General features: G+C 37.3%; 1 protein-coding gene across 7 annotated transcripts in view; it reads left to right on the top strand.

The window, feature by feature from the left end:
• Positions 1-19,218, top strand: part of RAPGEF2 (Rap guanine nucleotide exchange factor 2) — a 167,778-nt gene that overhangs the window by 119,216 nt on the left and 29,344 nt on the right. For all 7 annotated transcript variants that reach the window (XM_072334202.1, XM_072334198.1, XM_072334200.1 and 4 more), the window contains 6 exons: positions 5,914-6,045; positions 12,154-12,331; positions 14,072-14,208; positions 14,621-14,779; positions 15,374-15,526; positions 16,755-16,919. In XM_072334202.1, coding sequence (XP_072190303.1) covers positions 5,914-6,045; positions 12,154-12,331; positions 14,072-14,208; positions 14,621-14,779; positions 15,374-15,526; positions 16,755-16,919 — 924 coding nt within the window. The remainder of the gene's footprint in view (positions 1-5,913; positions 6,046-12,153; positions 12,332-14,071; positions 14,209-14,620; positions 14,780-15,373; positions 15,527-16,754; positions 16,920-19,218) is intronic.

The following is a 19,218-nucleotide window of genomic DNA, read 5'->3' as shown; positions in this document are numbered from 1 at the left end:
ATGTAAACAGTCTGCTTAACAGATTGCACAAATGCAGTATTTTCAGAACGTGGATTATATCTCAAATGTTGCACACAAGATGAAGAATGTTTTTAAGAATAAGTCTGCGTGAGATTTGAGTCACCGCTTCACACAAAGATGTCTGTTTGATTGAGGAAAACATCTAGATTCAAAATGCATGAGCTAGGTTCTTGTTTCTTCTGTTTCTATCATTTAACTCTTCTCTTGCTCCAGTTTGCGGTGAAAATACATAAATACTTCATGTTTTCCATCCCTACATAAAAGGAAGTCCTGCTTCTGTGGGAACTACATCCAAATTTGAACTGAGTGTAGCTTGAACTCTTTCTTTTTTTTTTTTCCTTTTTGAATTTAACTCTGTGCTGGACATGTCAGCTTGCATCATGTCCTTAGGCAGAATCAATAGAAGTTACTTTATTATTCTGTAATTACTTACATTGACTGCTGTGTTTTAAATTACTGAACCATAAAGAAATTGTTTTCCTTCATGTCTCTCTTGGTTTGAGAAAGAATTGTGTTGAAATAGCACACAAATAGCATGCTGATGAATACTTTACATCAGTAGAAATGTTTCTTACTTCAGACATTAAATATGACAAATGTGAGTGTATCAAAAGAAAAAGAATAAGCAGATTTACAAACATTTAATAGAAAATTAAATGTTTACATAAAATAGTGAATAAGATGTTACTGAATTGAGAAGATATAAGGAATGCTAGGTTTGTAAGCTAGACTATAACACAATATAACTTCTATTTTCAGTAGAGGAAAATGGGAAAGATTAAGTCGTAGTATTTATTGATTATGATGGTGTTTATTATTCTCATTAGTCAGAAGGCTTAAGATGTGTATTTAGTTACAGCATTAGAATTAGTGTTTTTCATAGCACAGCATTGTCTTTTGTTACATTATTTTGTTAGGCAACAGGTGCTACAAGTGCAGAGATGCATGTGTTTAGAGGCTGAAGAATTAATGTTTGTATTTCTTTAGGGTCAGAAGATGTATGCATGTCATAAAGGAGATATTTTGTGTTCTCTCATGTCCACCATACTTGCTTTGTCTATCTTGGGGCGCTTAGTTACCTGTACCATTGACAATCAATATTGCTTTAAAGAATGTTATGTCGTTGCTCTCTTAAATTCCATATTTCTGTGGGTGTACTTCAGTCCCTCAGTCAGCCACTTTGTGCCTTTATACATTTTTCATAAAGTGCTGAATAGCATTCAGTGCAGGACCTTGTTTATAAAATGCTTACTGATGGGTTTGCTCTAAAACGAGTGGCTTGTATTCATCTTGTATTTTAAGATTATGTTTGGTTTCTGTCTTTCCCGTTATTGCATGTGTACTTCTTTCCCCACATATAACTGCATGGGAAAAAAAACAAGCAAACCCACAGAAGAGCTAATTTAAAAAAAAAAATAAATACAACTTCAGCCACATTTTTCTGTTTTTATGTCTCTTTACTTCATGTTCCAGTGTACTTTCTCTGGAGATATTCGAGACCTGTCTGCATCCCTATCTGTTTGACTTATTGTAGGGTACCTGCTTTAGCAGGGGGGTTGGACTTATCTCCTGAGGTCCCTTGTAGCCCCTGCAGTTCTTTTGTTGTGTACTGATTTCTTCATTAGGGTGAACCCAATAGAGTTCTGATCAGAATGCAGTAGAACTCAAGTGCTTGGTAAGGAGGAGGATGAACCTGGGACAGTGGCACGTAGTCATAGCCTCTTGTTAGACAGAAAGGCGTGCTAGAGAGTAGGAGAAAGTCATGATGTTCCTAAAATAGGAGGAAAACATTCAGAGCAAAGTAATTGTTAGCTTTGCATACATGGAATGGTGACTCATTTTGAGGGTGGAAGTAATCAAATGTTGCTTTTAAGATAGATGGTTATGATATGGTTTAAGATAATGTATGTTACAACATGGAGATACAGCTTATCCTTAAGAAAGTTTCCCAAAATTTTTTCCTTTTTTTATTTTTTTATTTTTATTTTCAAATAGTAAATGCTTGAAGTTCCCAGATCCTTTCTCCTCCATTTTATCTATGTGCATGTGAACCACTGAAATATGTTCACGTTTACATGCACACTTTTCAAGAGCTACAAGCATGTGTATTAAACTTTCTTTTCCGGCTGTGTTATACCTTGGTATTTTCACTTCCCAAGTGTCTCCTTGAAAACTGGTTAGTTGGGACAGTTAACTGGTCCTTGTCATGACTATTAATTACTTAATATAATGTCCATGTAATATTTTAAAGTTATATTTACTGAATGCATAATGAATCATGCATTTATTCTTGCAGATTAGTCTGCCATGGTTTCATTCCATCTGCTATTTCATCCTGATGCTGTGACTGTGAGTGTTTGATAACAACATTCAGAGTCACTCTAAGTTGCTGGCTTCAGGAGAGCTGTAGTTTGATGTGTTGTTGCAGGGCTTATACAAAATGCACAAGCTGCATTTCTACCCTTGTTACTGTGAAGGACTCCTTAAAACTAGCCATGTTTTCATAGAAATGCAGAAAAAAATATACAAGCTGCTCTTTGGATCTGATGGCATTGGTAGTGCCTAAAGTCCCTCATAGCTGATGCTACGTGGAGAAAGCAATATGCCCTTAGGATTTCTCATATCATGCTCGGATCCAGAGGATAAGTGCTATATCTAGCCTTTATGCACTTACAAGTCAACCTTTACATGCTAAAGGCAGTCTTGAAGCTGTTGAATGGAATGCTAGTTGAATACAAGCATGAGTGCTTAAATTTCACAATAAAGTGATATCCATAGCACTACAGATAGACCCATAGCAATAAACCGTTAAGTCTTCCAAAGGCAGGGGTTGATGTTCCTAGTCATTTCTTGACTGGATATAATAGTGGAGATTCCTGTTGTTATTTTCAAATCATGTTCTCTTTTTTGCTGCAAGTAGGAAATTAAGTATAAATACCGTGGTTTGGGCCAGACAGCTTTGTGCAGGTTGCTGGCACTGCTCAGGGTGTTGAAAGCTGCATTTTAATTCTTGCACTGTTTACTGAAAACTGTTTACCCAATGTCATCCTCTGCAATAGAAAGGGCTGTCAAATCTTATCTTGAAGATTTAGAAGCATGCTTTCTTCTTTGTCATCAGTGCCTTTCTTTTTCCCATGGTGTGCAGCTCTGTCTGTTAGATAATTTAAATAGGAGTGTGTGACTAAGACAGAAAAGCATGCACTTTGCACTTCTCACACAGTCTTTGTCGAGCTCACAATTTAAATGTTTCAACCTATTTTGCAGTCTTTTATTTCTTCTCGCACAGTTTCTCACCTTAACTTGTTTGGGGGCAGGGCAGTCGAACTGGATGTCGCTTTTGGGCATGTTGCACAGAGATGTTGTATTCTGCAAAGATGTGAGCATGTGCTTCCTGCTTGTGAATAGTCCTATTTGATTAAGATCAAAGTGACTGGCTGGGTTGCCCTAAGTAAAATGCCTGCTTCTGATCTGCTGCTGTCACTACTTGGCAAGCCCATCACATGTGGCATGGCTTTGACTTTGGGAGCTGTTCTGAGACCAGTAGTCACCAGACGTTCAGCTGATTGTCTGCAGCCAAAATTCAGAAGGCTTGCTTTTTATTTGCCTTGTTTTTTATCAGTTGCGGTGCAATCTCCTGCCTCTTTTATTGCCTATGAAGAAACAAAACAAAGATCCACTTAAAACACTAATTGCAGCCATTATGCTAAACATAGATGGATTTCTTTTTCTTTTTAACATATGAGCTGGCTTTGCTTTGATGTAAGGTTTTAAAGAATTGTTATTGCATTGATTGAAAATAAATGCAATTACTAGTGACTTGGAGACATTTGCAGGGCACTATGAAAAATGAGTGTGTTTGGCTGGACTCAAGATTGCTGATAATCATCTTCCTTTAGATTTAATGTTAGTTTTAATTGAAACAGTTACCACTTTCTAAAATAGAGAGCTTTCAAAATATTATACAGTATCTATTTTGCAAGTTGTCATTAGACTGTGTGTTCACACGTTAAAATAACATATAGGATTTGGAAATAACCCTGGAATACCTTAATTCTAGGGGACTGTATTTTCAGAACCAAGTGGAATGTTCGGTGACATGTTACAAAAGCCATGGAGATTCGCTTTTTTCACATTCTGTGCATAGAATGTATTCTGATTTTTCGAATGCTGAATTGTAATCAGAAATTAATACAATGGCTTGAATATCTTTATGTCTGTAGTTTTGTGCTGATTCAATCTTTAGGAATAAAAATGTAGCAGGATCAACAGATACTATAACTAATTCACTTTTTGATTTTGTATTTTCTCCTTTTGGTGAATTAGCAACAGTAGTGAACATAATTAGATTTTTCCGGAGGCAGCATTTGTGTGTATGTATTAGAGTATTGCTCTTGTTAATTTCCCTTTCATTGTTGATTGGTATTTGAAGATCAAATCTAGCTTTGGGCTGACTGAAGCTTTTTAGGGTTGTTAATATCTGGTTCCTAATTTTAACTCCTGTTTCACACACACAAAAAATAATAATAAGAAGAGTTTTTTGAAATGTCCCAAATTTTGCTATAACTGCTGTAGTCATGCTGTGGTAAGGAATAAGACCTTTCTAGGTGTACTGGAGTAGGAAATGCCAGTCAAAATATGACTGAGGTTTCTGGTTGCCTATTGTTTTGCCGCATATCCTGAAATCAGAGTTCTTTCAGGGCATGTACTATAAAACAGCCTTATGTCAGGCATGCAACTGTAAAACCTTTCAGTACCTCTAACTTGATTGAGCCAGTCATTTTCTGAAGCATGGCCGTTCTTATGACTTACAGCTGACTTTTTGCCTAACCTTTCCTACTGATTGACTTATTCTGTCTTAATGTTGGATGAGCTCTTAACTCCGTTTCTATCCAGGGCAAATGGTAGTTGTGCCAAGGTAGCATTAATAACTGACGTGGGTGGACACTCCTCATTGGTACTCTTTTGAGATGTGCTTGTGTCTTCCTCGTCCAAGTTGTAACATTAAAACATGAACAAACGGTTTTGTGCTGTTGTTTTTTTCCAATTATTTAAGCAATTATTGCATGTCAGATTGATAGTTTAGCATACTTTTTTTAGCTATCAAGGGGGATGAATGCTTTTTGGAGAGAGGAGAAATAGCATTAAAAAGTTTATTCATCAACCTTTCCTTTCTGCATCTGGTAGGGTTCACAGTTCTTACAGATTTTGGTGGGAACTGTGTGCCTAAAGCAATTGTAAAGTACATGACACAAAGCTTCGTACTATGTCTGCTAAAAGATCGAATGCAGCATCTTGTTTCATTCCTCAGCAAAGCACTTTAGCAAACTCATTTCAGGATTGCAGATCTTTGCTGTTGTATTGGTCATTCCATGTTTCCTTTTTGCCATGATATGCTTTCACCCAAAGTAGAACAGACAGTTCAGTGACTTGGTTTTTACTGTACTCATCTGTAATGTGCCCTGTCTTCTTCAGAAGCAAGAGTTTGTTGAATCCAGAACAGCGTTTGCTGTATTTTTGTGACTTTACTCACTGTTTATCATAGTCTAAAGGAAACTGTGGATGTTGCAAGTAGTGCAATGTTCACGGGAAGTTGAATTCTACCCAAAGTGTGTAGTAAGAAACCAAAGTGTCTTGGCACAAAGGTTATTGTGATGTTTGTTTTCAGATTTTTTTTTTTCATCTGTTCTTGTATTTGCAGCACCTGCATTATGTTGCTGACCTCTGCACCAATCTAAAAAACTGTAGAAATTTTATGCTATATCCTAAGACCCCAATGGTTTTCTTAGTACGGTTGGTGCCGTCAGAGAGTAAAGTGTGACATTAATGATTTAAATTAATTTTCCTATGTATCTACGTCAAATTGTAATGATGCTTTTTCTGCTCCACCTGTAGCTTCCTGCAGATTTCACAAAGCTGCACCTTACTGACAGTCTCCACCCACAGGTGACCCACGTTTCATCTAGTCACTCAGGATGTAGCATCACAAGTGATTCGGGAAGCAGCAGCCTTTCTGATATCTACCAGGTAAGACTGGAGTGCACCTGTTGGGAGGTGTTGATAGTGTTAATAGATCAGTGCCTGGGTTACTGTGTATTGTCAGTTCTTGTCTGAAGAAGCATCAAATAGATTTCGAAAGACAAATTTTGGTTTGAATCAGCATAATTTTAAGATTTCATCTACTACTTAATAGTTATGATTTTTCAAAACTCAGCAGGTAACTTGTTGCCCGGTGACATGTATTTCCTTTGTTTGTTGCCTTCAAGTCAGCAATGTAGGGATACGTAGTGTTTTGCAATATTTCTGTGTTCTACTTCATGAGTTTTGACTGCATTTTGTGATTTTTTTGGAGAGGAAATGTCCTGAATTTCAGTTTAGAGAGTCAGTGTGGCACTTCTGCAGGGCTTTCTGGTGGGACTTAAAGCACAATGGAACTCTGGTTCTGATGCCAGCACCGTTCCTCACCTCACCTTTTCTGACCATCTATTTTGCCATTTGCAGAACAACAGCTGTTTTTTTTGCTACTTTGAGACAATGTTGAGATATGTTGATGAAAAGTGCCTTGATCTGGTATTATGGTTAAAAGCTAGACCAGAATTTCAAAATTATAGACTTAGAATCTTATTAGAATCTAATTTTTTGGATGATGTATCAATTCTGATATGGATTGGCTTCCAGTTCTGAAACATAATTAAAGGAAAACATTCTCAGGGAGAAGCCTGTGTTGACCTGACTTGAGGGATGAATCCCTCCCATTTCTCCACCCTTTGAAGACCCATTGCTAGAACTCGTGAGATTTCAGGTTATACTGCTGAGGGGAGGTTCCTGTTGCAAAGAGGTTCTTTATTTGGAGTAGCCTGTGTTTTGAGGCATTTAATGTGAAACAGATCCTAAGGGTGCCTAGAATGTTTGAGATGCACATGCTTATTATAAATATAAATTAAAACAAAAATTAGATAAAATAATTTGAGGAAGTCTAGATCCTCCTCTTGATAGGTTTAGCTTTTGCCACGTCCTCTAATAGGAAACTACAGCTATTTAATTTTCTGAAAAGGTGAACCAAATTTAATTTAAACCAATCTATCAAAATGGCTATACTGCGGAGAGACATCAGAGAAACTGCTTCATGTAGACGCCAATTTGACATATGACTGCTGTAGAAAGTTTTGTTTACAAAAATGGAATCATTGGGATGGTAGAGAGAGCTAATGATTTTTTAAAGTATTTACATGGGGAATATTTATCATTATAATATACAAAAAATAATTTAAAGTCGAATTAAAAAGAGGACACTTTGTTATGCACTTAAAAATATTTTCTGATTTTGTCAATTAATCTTCAGTTAATTCCACATTTAAAAAATCCTGGCAGAGATTTATTGTAATCTGTGTAATCACATAATGTCCAAGAATTTATTAAAGTTACCTGCGCCCCTGGAGACATCAAGTACTATGAGCATTTATTGTGGAATGTATTGTGTTAGAATACGTACTTTAGTCCTGTAGTTTCAAGAACAGCAATAAAAAAACATTCATGGCCCTTTCAGACTTTTTTTTTTTAATAAATCATGAAGCTGAATTTTCAGATGCTTTCAGCATTGAGCTGAGAATATTTCCTTTTAAATATTAATGCTGTAACTAAATTTGTTTGTCTTATGTTGCACATGAAAGAACTTTCATTTAGAATAAGAATTATTTACTGAAATAAAATAAATAATCCTTTGTCTTTGCCTCACCTTAATCTAAAAATATCTTTCAGGTGCCCATCAGTAAGGCATTAAATGCTAGAACTTTTATTTTAGGAAATCAGTTCACAGAGGGAACTGCATGTGGCTGCAGAGGGAAGGGATACAGACTGTTGGTAGCTTGTGTACGGACCAGTATTGGCCAAAAACAATACTTTGCTTTTGCCTTTTGTTGACTCGGCTAAGCAAATTGTTAGTTGCTACTTTTCCTGTTTAGTCATATATCTCTTCCTATACGCTTTTTAAATGCTTCCTATCCCTGACATGTTTATCACCAGCCGATGATCCCGCTTAGATAACGTGATTTAAGCCTGTGAATTTGTGGTTTCCCTTCTCTCTCTTGGGAAGGCATTGTTGTGTTGTTGGAGGTCTTTCCTTCGTCAGCCTTTCTTTACCTTATCCTGTCCTTATACTGGGGGCTTCCCATTGGCCCTATGTGCCCTCCCATCTGTCCCAGACTCTCCCAGCATTAAAGGAAGTGTGTAATATCCTTTCCAGGACCCTCCCAGGATGCCTGTAGCACTAGGATATTCTCAAGATGTCAGCTTTGATTTCCCATGGGTCTGATATAGGTCCTCTTTGAAGCAAGGTCTTTGTAGGATTTTCATGGCCACTTGCCCTCTTGGCAGTGCAGTTTTATGAAAATAGTTCGACAACCTTAAGTTGTGTAAGATTTGTATGTTTGCAGTAGTTAAAATTGATTCCAATATGTATTATAATGATTATATAACACACTGTTCCATATTGCAATTAGTTATAGGAATAGCAGTTTATTGATGTTGTAGTGTCAGTAATCTTGGTATTTTGCAGATTATACATTAAAAAGTAAAAAAGGGATATTTTTGCTAATAAACATCCTTCATTTCACTTTTCCTGTGTGCTTTTGGACCTTAGCCTGTGAAAATAATAGTGATTAAAAGAAAAGTGAGATATTTTTGAACAAGGCTTGTCTGTTTTTGTTATTAATTAGAAGTATGGCATAGATGAATCTACTTTTGATCTGTGCAATAACCGTCTTGATTCTTCCCTATTATTTTTCTCTTGCACTTTCACATATTCTACGTTTTTCTGTTGGTGTTTGTCTCAGAGAGGATTTATTCTTCAAAATTGATGTATTTCTTTCCTCAAGATTTTCCTTAAAAGTGGAACATTTCTCCATTCTCTTCCCCCTTAAGTGTGCATTAAATACAGCACAGCCAGCCAGTCACAAGAGGTGATAACCCCAGTATGCTTAGGGTTGGAGTGGTCTTACCTTGAGGATTGTCTGCCATTCAGGGACACCTTCTGCTAGACCAGTTTTCTCAAAACCCCATCCAGTCTGGCCACAAACACCTCCAGGATGATCTCTTGAAGGTCCCTATGAACTGAATTATTCTGTTCTTTCTGTACCAAAGTAAAGAGTAGGAGTATGGCTGTGCATGCAGGCACTGAGCAAGGAAATAGTTACCTTGAGCTGCTTGGTTATAAAGAAACAAATTTCTTGAGTGAGCACATAACCCCTTGGTCTCTTTTCATCTGTTCCTTGACTGATATCCAAATCAGTTGGAGAAGGAGACTGTAAAAGAGGTCATCTTCCTTAGCTGTTCATGTTGTCCATCCCTTCTCACTTTATGTTCATGCTACCTCCAGAGAAATTGGGCTTGATCACTTTGCTCAGAATCTAACAAAACCAACAATGTCTTCATTCTCCAGTCTGCCAAGTTTGGCCAAATGAGAATGACAGTCTTATTACTGTTTTTCCCTACAAAAATCATTCAAAGAGATAATGGCTAACTGAGGAAAACTTACTCAGTGCACTTTTACCTTTTACTTTTTTACTTTTAATAGTCTTCATTTTACTATATTTATTTAATTATCTTTTACCACTTAAATTTTGAACCATTTTTGGACTTGGAGGCAGCAACTGAAGTGACCATTTTTGTATTACTTCACTGTTAGTCTTAATAGGCACAGCTTAGAAATAGGTAGGTCTCTTCATGCTCTGACAGTGAAGTAACACTTCGCCTCAAGGTTGAGACTCTCAGTCTCCTGACTTTCTTGTTGGTGATGTGACAAATGAAATCCCAGGCTGTCACTGCTGCATGATTCCTTTGGAAGCTTCAGCAAATTTTTCATGACATCTTTTCAGCCACGAAGAAAATTTTCATTGCTACTGGTATTCCGATTTTGGAGAGATATTCTCCTGAATTTAAGCTGCAACAAGCATTTTTCATATATAAATATAGAAAGACTGCATGAGAGTAATGTACTTATGTACATGTACCTATGACAGCAGACAGTGTTTTGAGGCGTATTTCTTCCTTGTTAAAAATACCTTGGAAATCTTTATATCTCACCACTGAGCGGGACAAACTCTGCAGGGTATGCATCTTGTTTTCTGGATTTTCTGTTGTTAAAAAGAAACTGCTTTCTTCAACTGAGCTCACTAGTTTTCTCTTTAGTCTCACACAGATGTATGGCTGTTGTTTCCGTATCTAAGGGTTCCTGTGCAGACACTGCATTTTCTAACGCATAGTGGAGTAAAAAAGTGGAAATAGGTTGAGATGAAGTTCAGTGTGGCAATTAAGAGGACCCTGAACACTTGATGTTATATTTAATGTTACTAAGCCTTAAGCAACTAATTTTTTTGCAGTACATACATTGATGTGTGCTTCTAACAAGAAGGCATATCCAGTCATTCTACGTAATGTAGTAGAACCCATACAAAACTTTTTACATACAGTAACTGGGAAGGTGTATATGTGGGAATAGGTTCCTTACTGTTTTCTACAACAAATGTGTTTTGCCTACATCTGAAGGCTGTATATTCTTCCTTTGCTAACTTTCATGTAATAACTACATAATGCTTGAAAAAGTGCATCTTTCTCTTGCATGGTAAGATGTCTTACATTTTACTGCTACTCTGTGGATTGCTATATTCAATTCTGAGCTTCAAGGATTTGTACTGTACTATTAAGATCTGAATGATAAAGCAGCTGTTCCTGCTTCTATCAATGACTTTGGTTGCTGGAAGTATTTAATTTGCTCTGTAAGATGTGATCATCCCTCAGGAAATACTTGTATCCTTTAATACAATGTTTAAAGTATTTTCTGAGTACAAAGTTGCATTTAATTTGTGCATGTGTTTTCATATTTATTTTTAATTTATTTTTTTAATATGACATTTTTTTTCCTTAGGGCTTCTGTCTTAAAGCAATAAACTGAAAGTGGGCAGTCAACTTTATTTTTATTTTTATTTATTTTTATTTTTATTTTTTTAAAACAGAACAGGTTTTTTTGTATAGGTGGAATTTTCTTGGATTTCAGAGTACCTCTTGTATGTTAGCACTGTGTGACTAAGCTTAATTTCTTATTCAGCTTTCCATCCTGCTTTTGAGAAAGCTGATTCTGAGCAGGTAAGAGTGGCACTTGTTAGTAAAGGGAGGATTTGCAAAACCAACTTGTGAATTAGTCACACCGTCTCTGGAATTGTCACAGCTGGAGACTTATTCTGACAGATCAGTGTCATATGCTGCAAGTCTACTGACTCATCAGTGCTAATTTTTCCACCAGTCTTTTTAGATGAAATGTGTTTTGTAAGAGTAGTTAGAGCAACTGCTTAAAATGTATCATAGGGAGTGTTGATGTTAAACACAGCAAGACTGCTAATGAAAGCACGGCTAGCAGTACTGCATTTTTGTGATTTCTTCATATGTTGATAATAGCCTTCTTTATCCTGTTTAAGAGCATGTTCAGCATTTTTTTTTAAAGCAAAGTAAGAATAATGTGAATATTGCCTCGGTGCTGCTGTGATTTCCACATTAGCAGATGATAGTGTGAAAACTTGCTACAGAGCTTGTGTTGTTGCGCTGGGGTTGCTGTAGGGCTGAAGAGTTTAGGAGCATTGCTAGCTGGTCTGATCCCTCTCCAGCCATGTGCCATCACTTGCAAGGAGGCTGTATACTATGTTATTAAAGTAACAAACGTCAGCCATGCCTAGTCAGGCAAAAGTGTGGAAGCTTATTCTATTGAACTACAAATACAATTTGTCTTGCCTTCTCTGTGTTTAAAGGGAAAAAAAAAAATTAAAAAAAAATATATCTATTTTTTTGTCTGTTTTGAGGAACAATTTCTTGAGATAAATTGCTTTCAGTTCCCCCAGGACCTGCTAATTAAATAATGTATGTTGAATCCTGTTTATGTATGACTGATTAAAATATGTAGAAAGCTGCTTAAGCATTGTTTTGGGGTTGATTAATGATCAGTTGTCTTAAAAAGAAATTTTAAAAAGCAGTATAAAAATCAGTTGAAAGATCAGATTGAATTTATGTCTATGTACTAAATGGGAAACTGAAGCAGTGAAGAACATATTTGAATACTTTAAAAAAAAAGATGTTTATACTTGAATTTAGGCTACAGAAAGTGAGGCTGGTGATATGGATCTCAGTGGGTTGCCAGAGACAGCAGTGGATTCTGAGGATGATGACGACGAAGAAGACATTGAAAGGGCATCAGATCCTTTGATGAGTAGAGATATTGTCAGAGATTGCTTGGAGAAAGACCCAATAGACAGGACAGATGATGACATTGGTAAGTATTGCAATGGAGTAAAATACTATCCAATCTGTTTTGACTTCACCAAAATGTGTACTTTTACAATGTTGGATTTTAGTTGTTGGCTTTTTTAGTTGGTAAGTTTAGTTGTTTATTCTGTTAGTTGACTCGTACAGAACAGTGAATGAGCGCAGCCAAAGATGCGGAAAGCGCACATGATGTGGGTGAAAACAATCAATGCTGGCCTTCTATGTTTCAATGTTCAATTTCTAGTCAGTATCAGGACTGGTTTATGAAGTATTGTTGCTTGCTGGGAATTTTTAGAAACTTGGCAAAGGTGACACTAACATTGTTGTTGAATGCTTATCACATTAAGTTTTTAAATTTTTTGTTGTACTCTTGCATCTCTTTCTATCTGTACATACGTATTTATTAAGCATAAGGGAGGCGTAAAACCTTTACATAAATGTGAATCTACTAAAACTAATTTGCTATGTTAATCTACACACACTAATATCTTGAAAGCAAAGCAATGCATACCTAGAATTAAAATAATTGCCATTTCTAATTGAATTTGTTTTACTGGCTTGGGATTTTTTTTATTATTATTTTTATTTTATTTTTTTTCTTTAATCAAAGTATAACTATATGATGTTTATGTTTGATTATGAGATAATTAAGGGGCTAGAACATCTCTCACATGAGCGAAGGCTGAGGGAGCTGGAACTCTTCATCCTGAAGAAAAGAATTGTCAGGGTGATCTCTTCCATGCATACAAATACCTGAAGGGACGATGCAAAGAGGATGGAACTGAGCTTTTATCAGCGTTACCCAGTGCCAGGGCAAGAGGCAATGGGCTCAGAGGTGCACATAAGAGGTGCTGTCTGAACACCAGGCAGCACTTCTGTGCCATGCAGTTGCCAGAGCCCTGGCACAGGCTGCCCAGAGAGGCTGTGGAGTCCCCTTCTCAGAGATCTGGGAGAAATGGGCCTGGGCAGCTGCTCTGGGTGGCCCTCCTGCAGCCAGGGCTGGGCCTGATGCACCCAGCAGGTCCTGCCAGCCTCAGCTGGGATTCTGCACAAATAGAACTTTAGGAAAACAGATGGACTATTTTCAGTACATTTAGATAAAAATAAATGCAAAAAATGTATAGTGTTTAGGGCATATAATCCCTCTCTACTAAGGAGAAAAAATGAGCTCTGTTTGGATATGGGCTGTGTGAAAAGCCAAAACATGGGAGAAGCTCATAACTGAGTATAACTCCAGTATACATAGAAGACTGAACAACACCAATCCTATTCCATCCTAAGAGAACTTTTGAACACTTCAAGTTACAGCCATGTACAAATTACTGTTAAGTCTAGCCTGGACAGAGAAGGAATGGACTTACCGAGGAACTTGCTCAATTTTGTGAAATTTCCTCTCTTAATGTCTTAATGTATTTTATATAGGCCTGTCTTAGTTTCAATGGAGTTATTGGTCTGGCTGAATGAAGAATTAGTTTCATTGGCTGTATTCAGATCTCTTGATTGCATTACAATTCTTCCACTATGCTGACTTTTACTTTGCAGGGTTTCTATTGATGATATGACCAGCTAGTCTATGCCTACAAAATATTCAGTAATTACAACTGGCCACTGTATAGGCTTTATTAGTATACAGAAACGATTGTGCAGCATTTTAGCTTAAGTAGCCTTAGGCATCTTTCTGAAGAACCGTCTTTGCTCTACTTTGTTGTTTTGACATGCATGACTCAGTGGGCTTTTTCTTCTTCAGAACAACTACTGGAATTCATGCATCAGTTGCCTGCTTTTGCCAACATGACAATGTCAGTGAGGAGAGAACTCTGTGCTGTAATGGTGTTTGCAGTTGTGGAGAGAGCAGGAACTATTGTACTGAACGATGGGGAAGAGGTCAGTGGAAGTTACTTTTGACTTTCCTGTTACACCAGACATCCCAGTTTATGCAGTGTTAAGGTCCAATTTTTGACAAAAAAATAATAAAAAAAAGTGAAATTGAGAGGGTAAAAGCATCCCCTTCTTATTTTGCCTTATCAAGCTTTTCATAAGTACTTATGCAGTGTTTCTTATTCAGTAAATGTCTAAGAAAATGGTCTTTGTAGCATATGCAATGCTTCTTGCCTCTTAGAGCTGATTTTGGAAATATATTTCAACATTTTAAAGCCTAGTATATACATCTTATTAATAGATGCAGAAGAAAAGACTTTTCCTTCGGGGAGACAAAAAGACATGGGGATCGTATCTGTATTGTATGATATTACAGTTTTAAGTGATTCAGTTTTCCTGTGTAACATTTACTTTGTAGCTGGATTCCTGGTCAGTCATTCTGAATGGCTCTGTGGAAGTGACATATCCTGATGGAAGAACAGAGATATTGTGCATGGGAAACAGTTTTGGAGTTTCCCCTACCATGGAAAAGGAATATATGAAAGGAGTGATGAGAACCAAAGTGGATGACTGCCAGGTAGAGTTGTATAATTGTACAGGCAAAACCACATACATATAGAAGTAATACAACTTTCTTTTTTCTGCAGTATGCTTTAATCCAGAATTGGTTTGTTTGTGCGATTGCTCTCATGAAAAAGAATAAATGTTAGTTTCCTTGACGATTGACTGTTTTAAAAATAAATGAAAATAATTTAGAATAGTAATAAACACACACACACACAAAAATCCCAACAAACAAAAAGCAAAGTTTTTCTTTCCATCTCTTTTACCACTTTTAAATAGCACACAAAAGAGGACAATATCAGCTGTAGGATACTGAGCTTCATCTCTGGAATCAGGGTGGTTGTAGCTGCTGAACAAAAAGGGTTGGTGATGCTAAGTCATCTTCCTCTGATCAATCTTGGGCTCCTCTAATTGCAAGAACATATTGGAAGTACTGTGTATTCGTCTGCTTATTGCATCTGAACTGCTGATAAGAAAGATCTGACTGCTGTTTGAACAACTACTTTTTTGATGATAAAGTACTGCATCATAAGTCTAAATGTTTTTGCTGCTTTTTTTTTTTAAAAGACTTTTCCTTTTAATACTGGTGCGTGATGATTCTTTCCAGTTTGTTTGTATAGCTCAGCAAGATTATTGCCGTATCCTCAATCAAGTGGAAAAGAACATGCAGAAGGTAGAAGAGGAAGGAGAGATTGTGATGGTTAAGGAGCACAGAGAGCTTGATCGCACTGGAACAAGAAAAGGTCACATTGTCATCAAGGTAAAAGCAAAGATGGGGAAAGTCTTTCAAATGTCTTTGTTAATAAATCTCTGTGCTTGGCAGAGAAAGGAAGGGGTGCCATTCAGAGGGACCTCAACAGACTTGAAAGGTGTGCCCAGGTGAATAGAATGAGGTTCAACACAGCAAAGTGCAAGGTTTTGCACTTGAGCTGGAGGAATCCCAGACATATATACAGACTGGAAGGAGCAGTCCTTGAGAGTAGCCCTGCAGAGAAGGACCTGGGGGTCCTGGTGGATGAAAAACTTAACATGAGCCAGCAATGTGCTCTTGCTGTTTGGAAAGCAAATGATATCCTGGGCTCCATCAGAAGAGGAATGTCCATTGGGACAAGGAAGTGATTGTCCCTCTCAGCTCTTGTGAGGCCCCATCTGGAGTACGGAATCCAGGTCTGAAGCCCCCAATAGAAGAAAGACAGAGAGCTGTTAGAGATGGTCCAGAGGAGGGCCACAAAGATGATCAGAGGGCTGGAGCATCTCCTCTACAGAGACAGGCTGAGGTAGCTGAGCTTGTTCATCTTGGAGAAAAGAAGGATGTGAGGTGACCTAATTGCAGCCTTTCAGTGCCTAAAGAGAGCCTATAAACAGGAGGGGAATCAGTTCTTTGGAAAGATAGATAATAGCAGAACAAGGGGAAATGTTTTTAAGTTGAAGGAGAGAAGATTTAGGTTGGATATCAGGGGGAAGTTCTTTTCTGTGAGAGTGGTAAGGTGTTGGCACAGGCTTCCCATAGAGGTTGTAGATGCCCTGTCCCTGGAGGTCTTCAAGGTCAGATTGGATGGGGCCCTGGGAAACCTGGTCTAGTATTAAGTGTGGAGGTTGGTGGCTCTGCCTGTGGCAGGAATGTTGGAGATTCATGATCCTCAAGGTCCTTTCCAACCTGGGCCATTCTGTGGTTCTGTGATTGGAACGAAGGCACAAGATTAGTTGAGATGTGTTATAAAATTATCTATTTGAAATTAGAAGATGTAAAATTCTATTTTTTATCTTTCAAATGTTATTCACATGATTAACAATGTGAATTTTCTAAAATGTAATTACAGAATTTTTTGTGCATTTCTTATGAGAATGGTTGAATTGTGCTGTTTATCTCATCAGTTAATAGCGACAGTATTGTTCTTTCTAGTATAATTCATCTTCAGTATGCTATGAGAAAAAAAAATCATTAGTTGAAAATATATTTAAATAACTAAGGTTTAATTTCTCTATAGGGAACAGCGGAAAGGTTAACAATGCATTTGGTGGAAGAACACTCTGTGGTAGACCCAACATTTATAGAAGACTTCCTATTGACATATCGGACCTTTCTTTCCAGCCCAATGGAAGTGGGGAAAAAGTTGTTGGAGTGGTTCAATGACCCCAGCCTCAGGGATAAGGTTAAGATCCCCTTCAATTTACATACCTTTTATTGTAGACATGAAAAAATAACCTATTAGTAATAAAAATATTTTTTGAATGTCCAAACTGAGTAAGACATAAATAGCTGGTGAAGTATTTTAATGGCAAACTGCATTGATAAGAGCAAGAATTACACTGGTCGACATACAGAACCTGTATTTCACTTTTTTTTTTGTTTGTTTGTCTTTCTACAGCATAATTCAATTGCTGCTAATGTAAGAAAAGCTTTTTTCCTCGATAATTTGCATATTTATTTAGTATAGCTCAGTGGAATTCTTTAGTGCCTGGAAATCCAAGTATAAAATGAAGTCCTATATTTTCTGTTATAATACTAGTTAATACATCTTGGCAAACATTTGGTGATAGTTCATTCTTATATAAAGACACTAGAAAATATAGCCACTGTTAGAAATCTGCCGAGCCTTTCACAGTATTAGGAAAAATATACAGCAATCAAATAGCTCCTTCCCCAGACAAGGCTACCATGATGGAAGAGCAAGGCCCTGTCTGTCCAGCCCTTGCACACTGATAGCCACACAATGTCAATTGAAGCCAAATTGTGCTTCACACTGTAATGCTTTATTTATGATTTTATACGTCTTTCAAATGTAAAGCACTAGTTGGAAAATACACTTTTTGACTAGAAATGTTACTGTGCCTTGGCAGAAAGGTTAGGCTTTGCTTTAGGGAAATACTAGCTGTTTCAGTGACTGTTCAGGTCCTGACTGCTATGTACACTGGAAAGCTGCAGCTAATATTGTTTAGTACAGACTTACTGGAGCTTCAGAGCTATAATACCAGAGTTCATCTTTAAACTTATTTTTCCTGTCCTCCTGTGGATAATCCTCTCAGCCTCTGAGAACATAAGCAAGTGTGGCTGCTGTTAGGACTAGAAACAGAGCAGCTCTTTGTTCTGCCATCTCAAGAGCCAGCCCTCTCTGACACTGAGCTGAGCAGTGCTGACAAAAAGGCTGCTTGCTTCAAGTTCAGGAAAGACAATAAGTTGGGAAGAGCAAAAATAAGTGGCAAGTGAGATCTGGAGAGTTTTGGCTGTTTTCTATTGGAAGCTGACAGACAGTTAGGAGAGGGAAATGAATGAGTAAAACATAGTGAGTCCCATCAGTAGTTAGTAGTCAGGGATATTTGGGATCTTGCCTTCCTTATGGTTTGCCCAGTGTCAGGGTACTTGAGTTTAAAGCTTTAACCTTTTTTTATAGCAGTGCTATTAGTGACATTGTTCTGGGAGTCACTGCTGAAGCCATTTCAGTGCTGTGTCTGCTGAGTACAGCACTAAGTCCCAACTTTGAAAGTAGTATTGATGTTGAAGCTTTTGCTGCTGTGGTTTAAAATACATTACGTGGCTCACAACTTCCCAGCTGATTTTAAAAATTTGTGGTTACTGCAAATTTAACTTATATAAACACGATCTGTATCTTCCAATGCGATCTGTATTAATGAAAAGAGGCAAAGATGCTTAACAAAAAAGAAGTTTCTCTTCTGTTTTAAGAACGGAAAAATCTCAAATGTGTGAGAAATGCTACCCCTAGTCTATTTTCTGGGGGCTGTAGGAGCTGTGTAGTTACTCCATTTTAGAACCCAGTCTCTCTAAAATAGTTGATTAGTTTGGTTGAGAACTGCAACAATTCTTACCAATTCACCTTGTTTTCAGCTTAAAAGGGAGTCCTCTTGGAAACAGTGTAAACCCAAACTATACGGCTCCCATGGGGGTGCTGAGGTTTGCTTTTGGGTGCTTTGTCTAAGGTCTTTAGCACAAGAAGCTGCAGGGTTTTGTATTTTGTGCTGTGACAAAGAACTGACAGTGGTTAGCTTTCTGATTCAAATTTGTATGAGATTCTGTTCTAAGCTTTTGTGTGTTTTTTTTTTTCCCCCTACTTAGTTGCCTTCCCATCATAGCACAAGAAATACTGTGTTTCTGGGATCTCTGGTACATCCATTTTTGATTCAGGAGCCTCTTAAAAATGGCGTGAATGAATCATAATCCTAAACATCAGAAATCTTGTATTTTACAAGGAAAAGAGCTGGTGGTCTTCCAGGTCAAATCACTTACTAAGAACAAATTTTGCAGTGAAAGCTTACATTAAAGGAAAATAGCATGAAAATAGCTCTTGTTTTTTAGCTTTACTTTTAGTAATATTAATTGATAGATAGCATCCCTATTTTATCCCAACAAATTTTAAAATATGAGCTAATATCCATTTGAACTGGATGACCACAGTTGTATGGGGAGAGGAAGGATGAATAGAGAGGAGGAAGATT

The sequence above is a fragment of the Excalfactoria chinensis genome, chromosome 4 (assembly GCF_039878825.1).
Source record: "Excalfactoria chinensis isolate bCotChi1 chromosome 4, bCotChi1.hap2, whole genome shotgun sequence".
NCBI lineage: Eukaryota > Metazoa > Chordata > Aves > Galliformes > Phasianidae > Excalfactoria > Excalfactoria chinensis.
The sequence above is the reverse complement of the archived record's forward strand: the minus strand, read 5'-3'. Positions and strand labels throughout refer to the sequence as shown.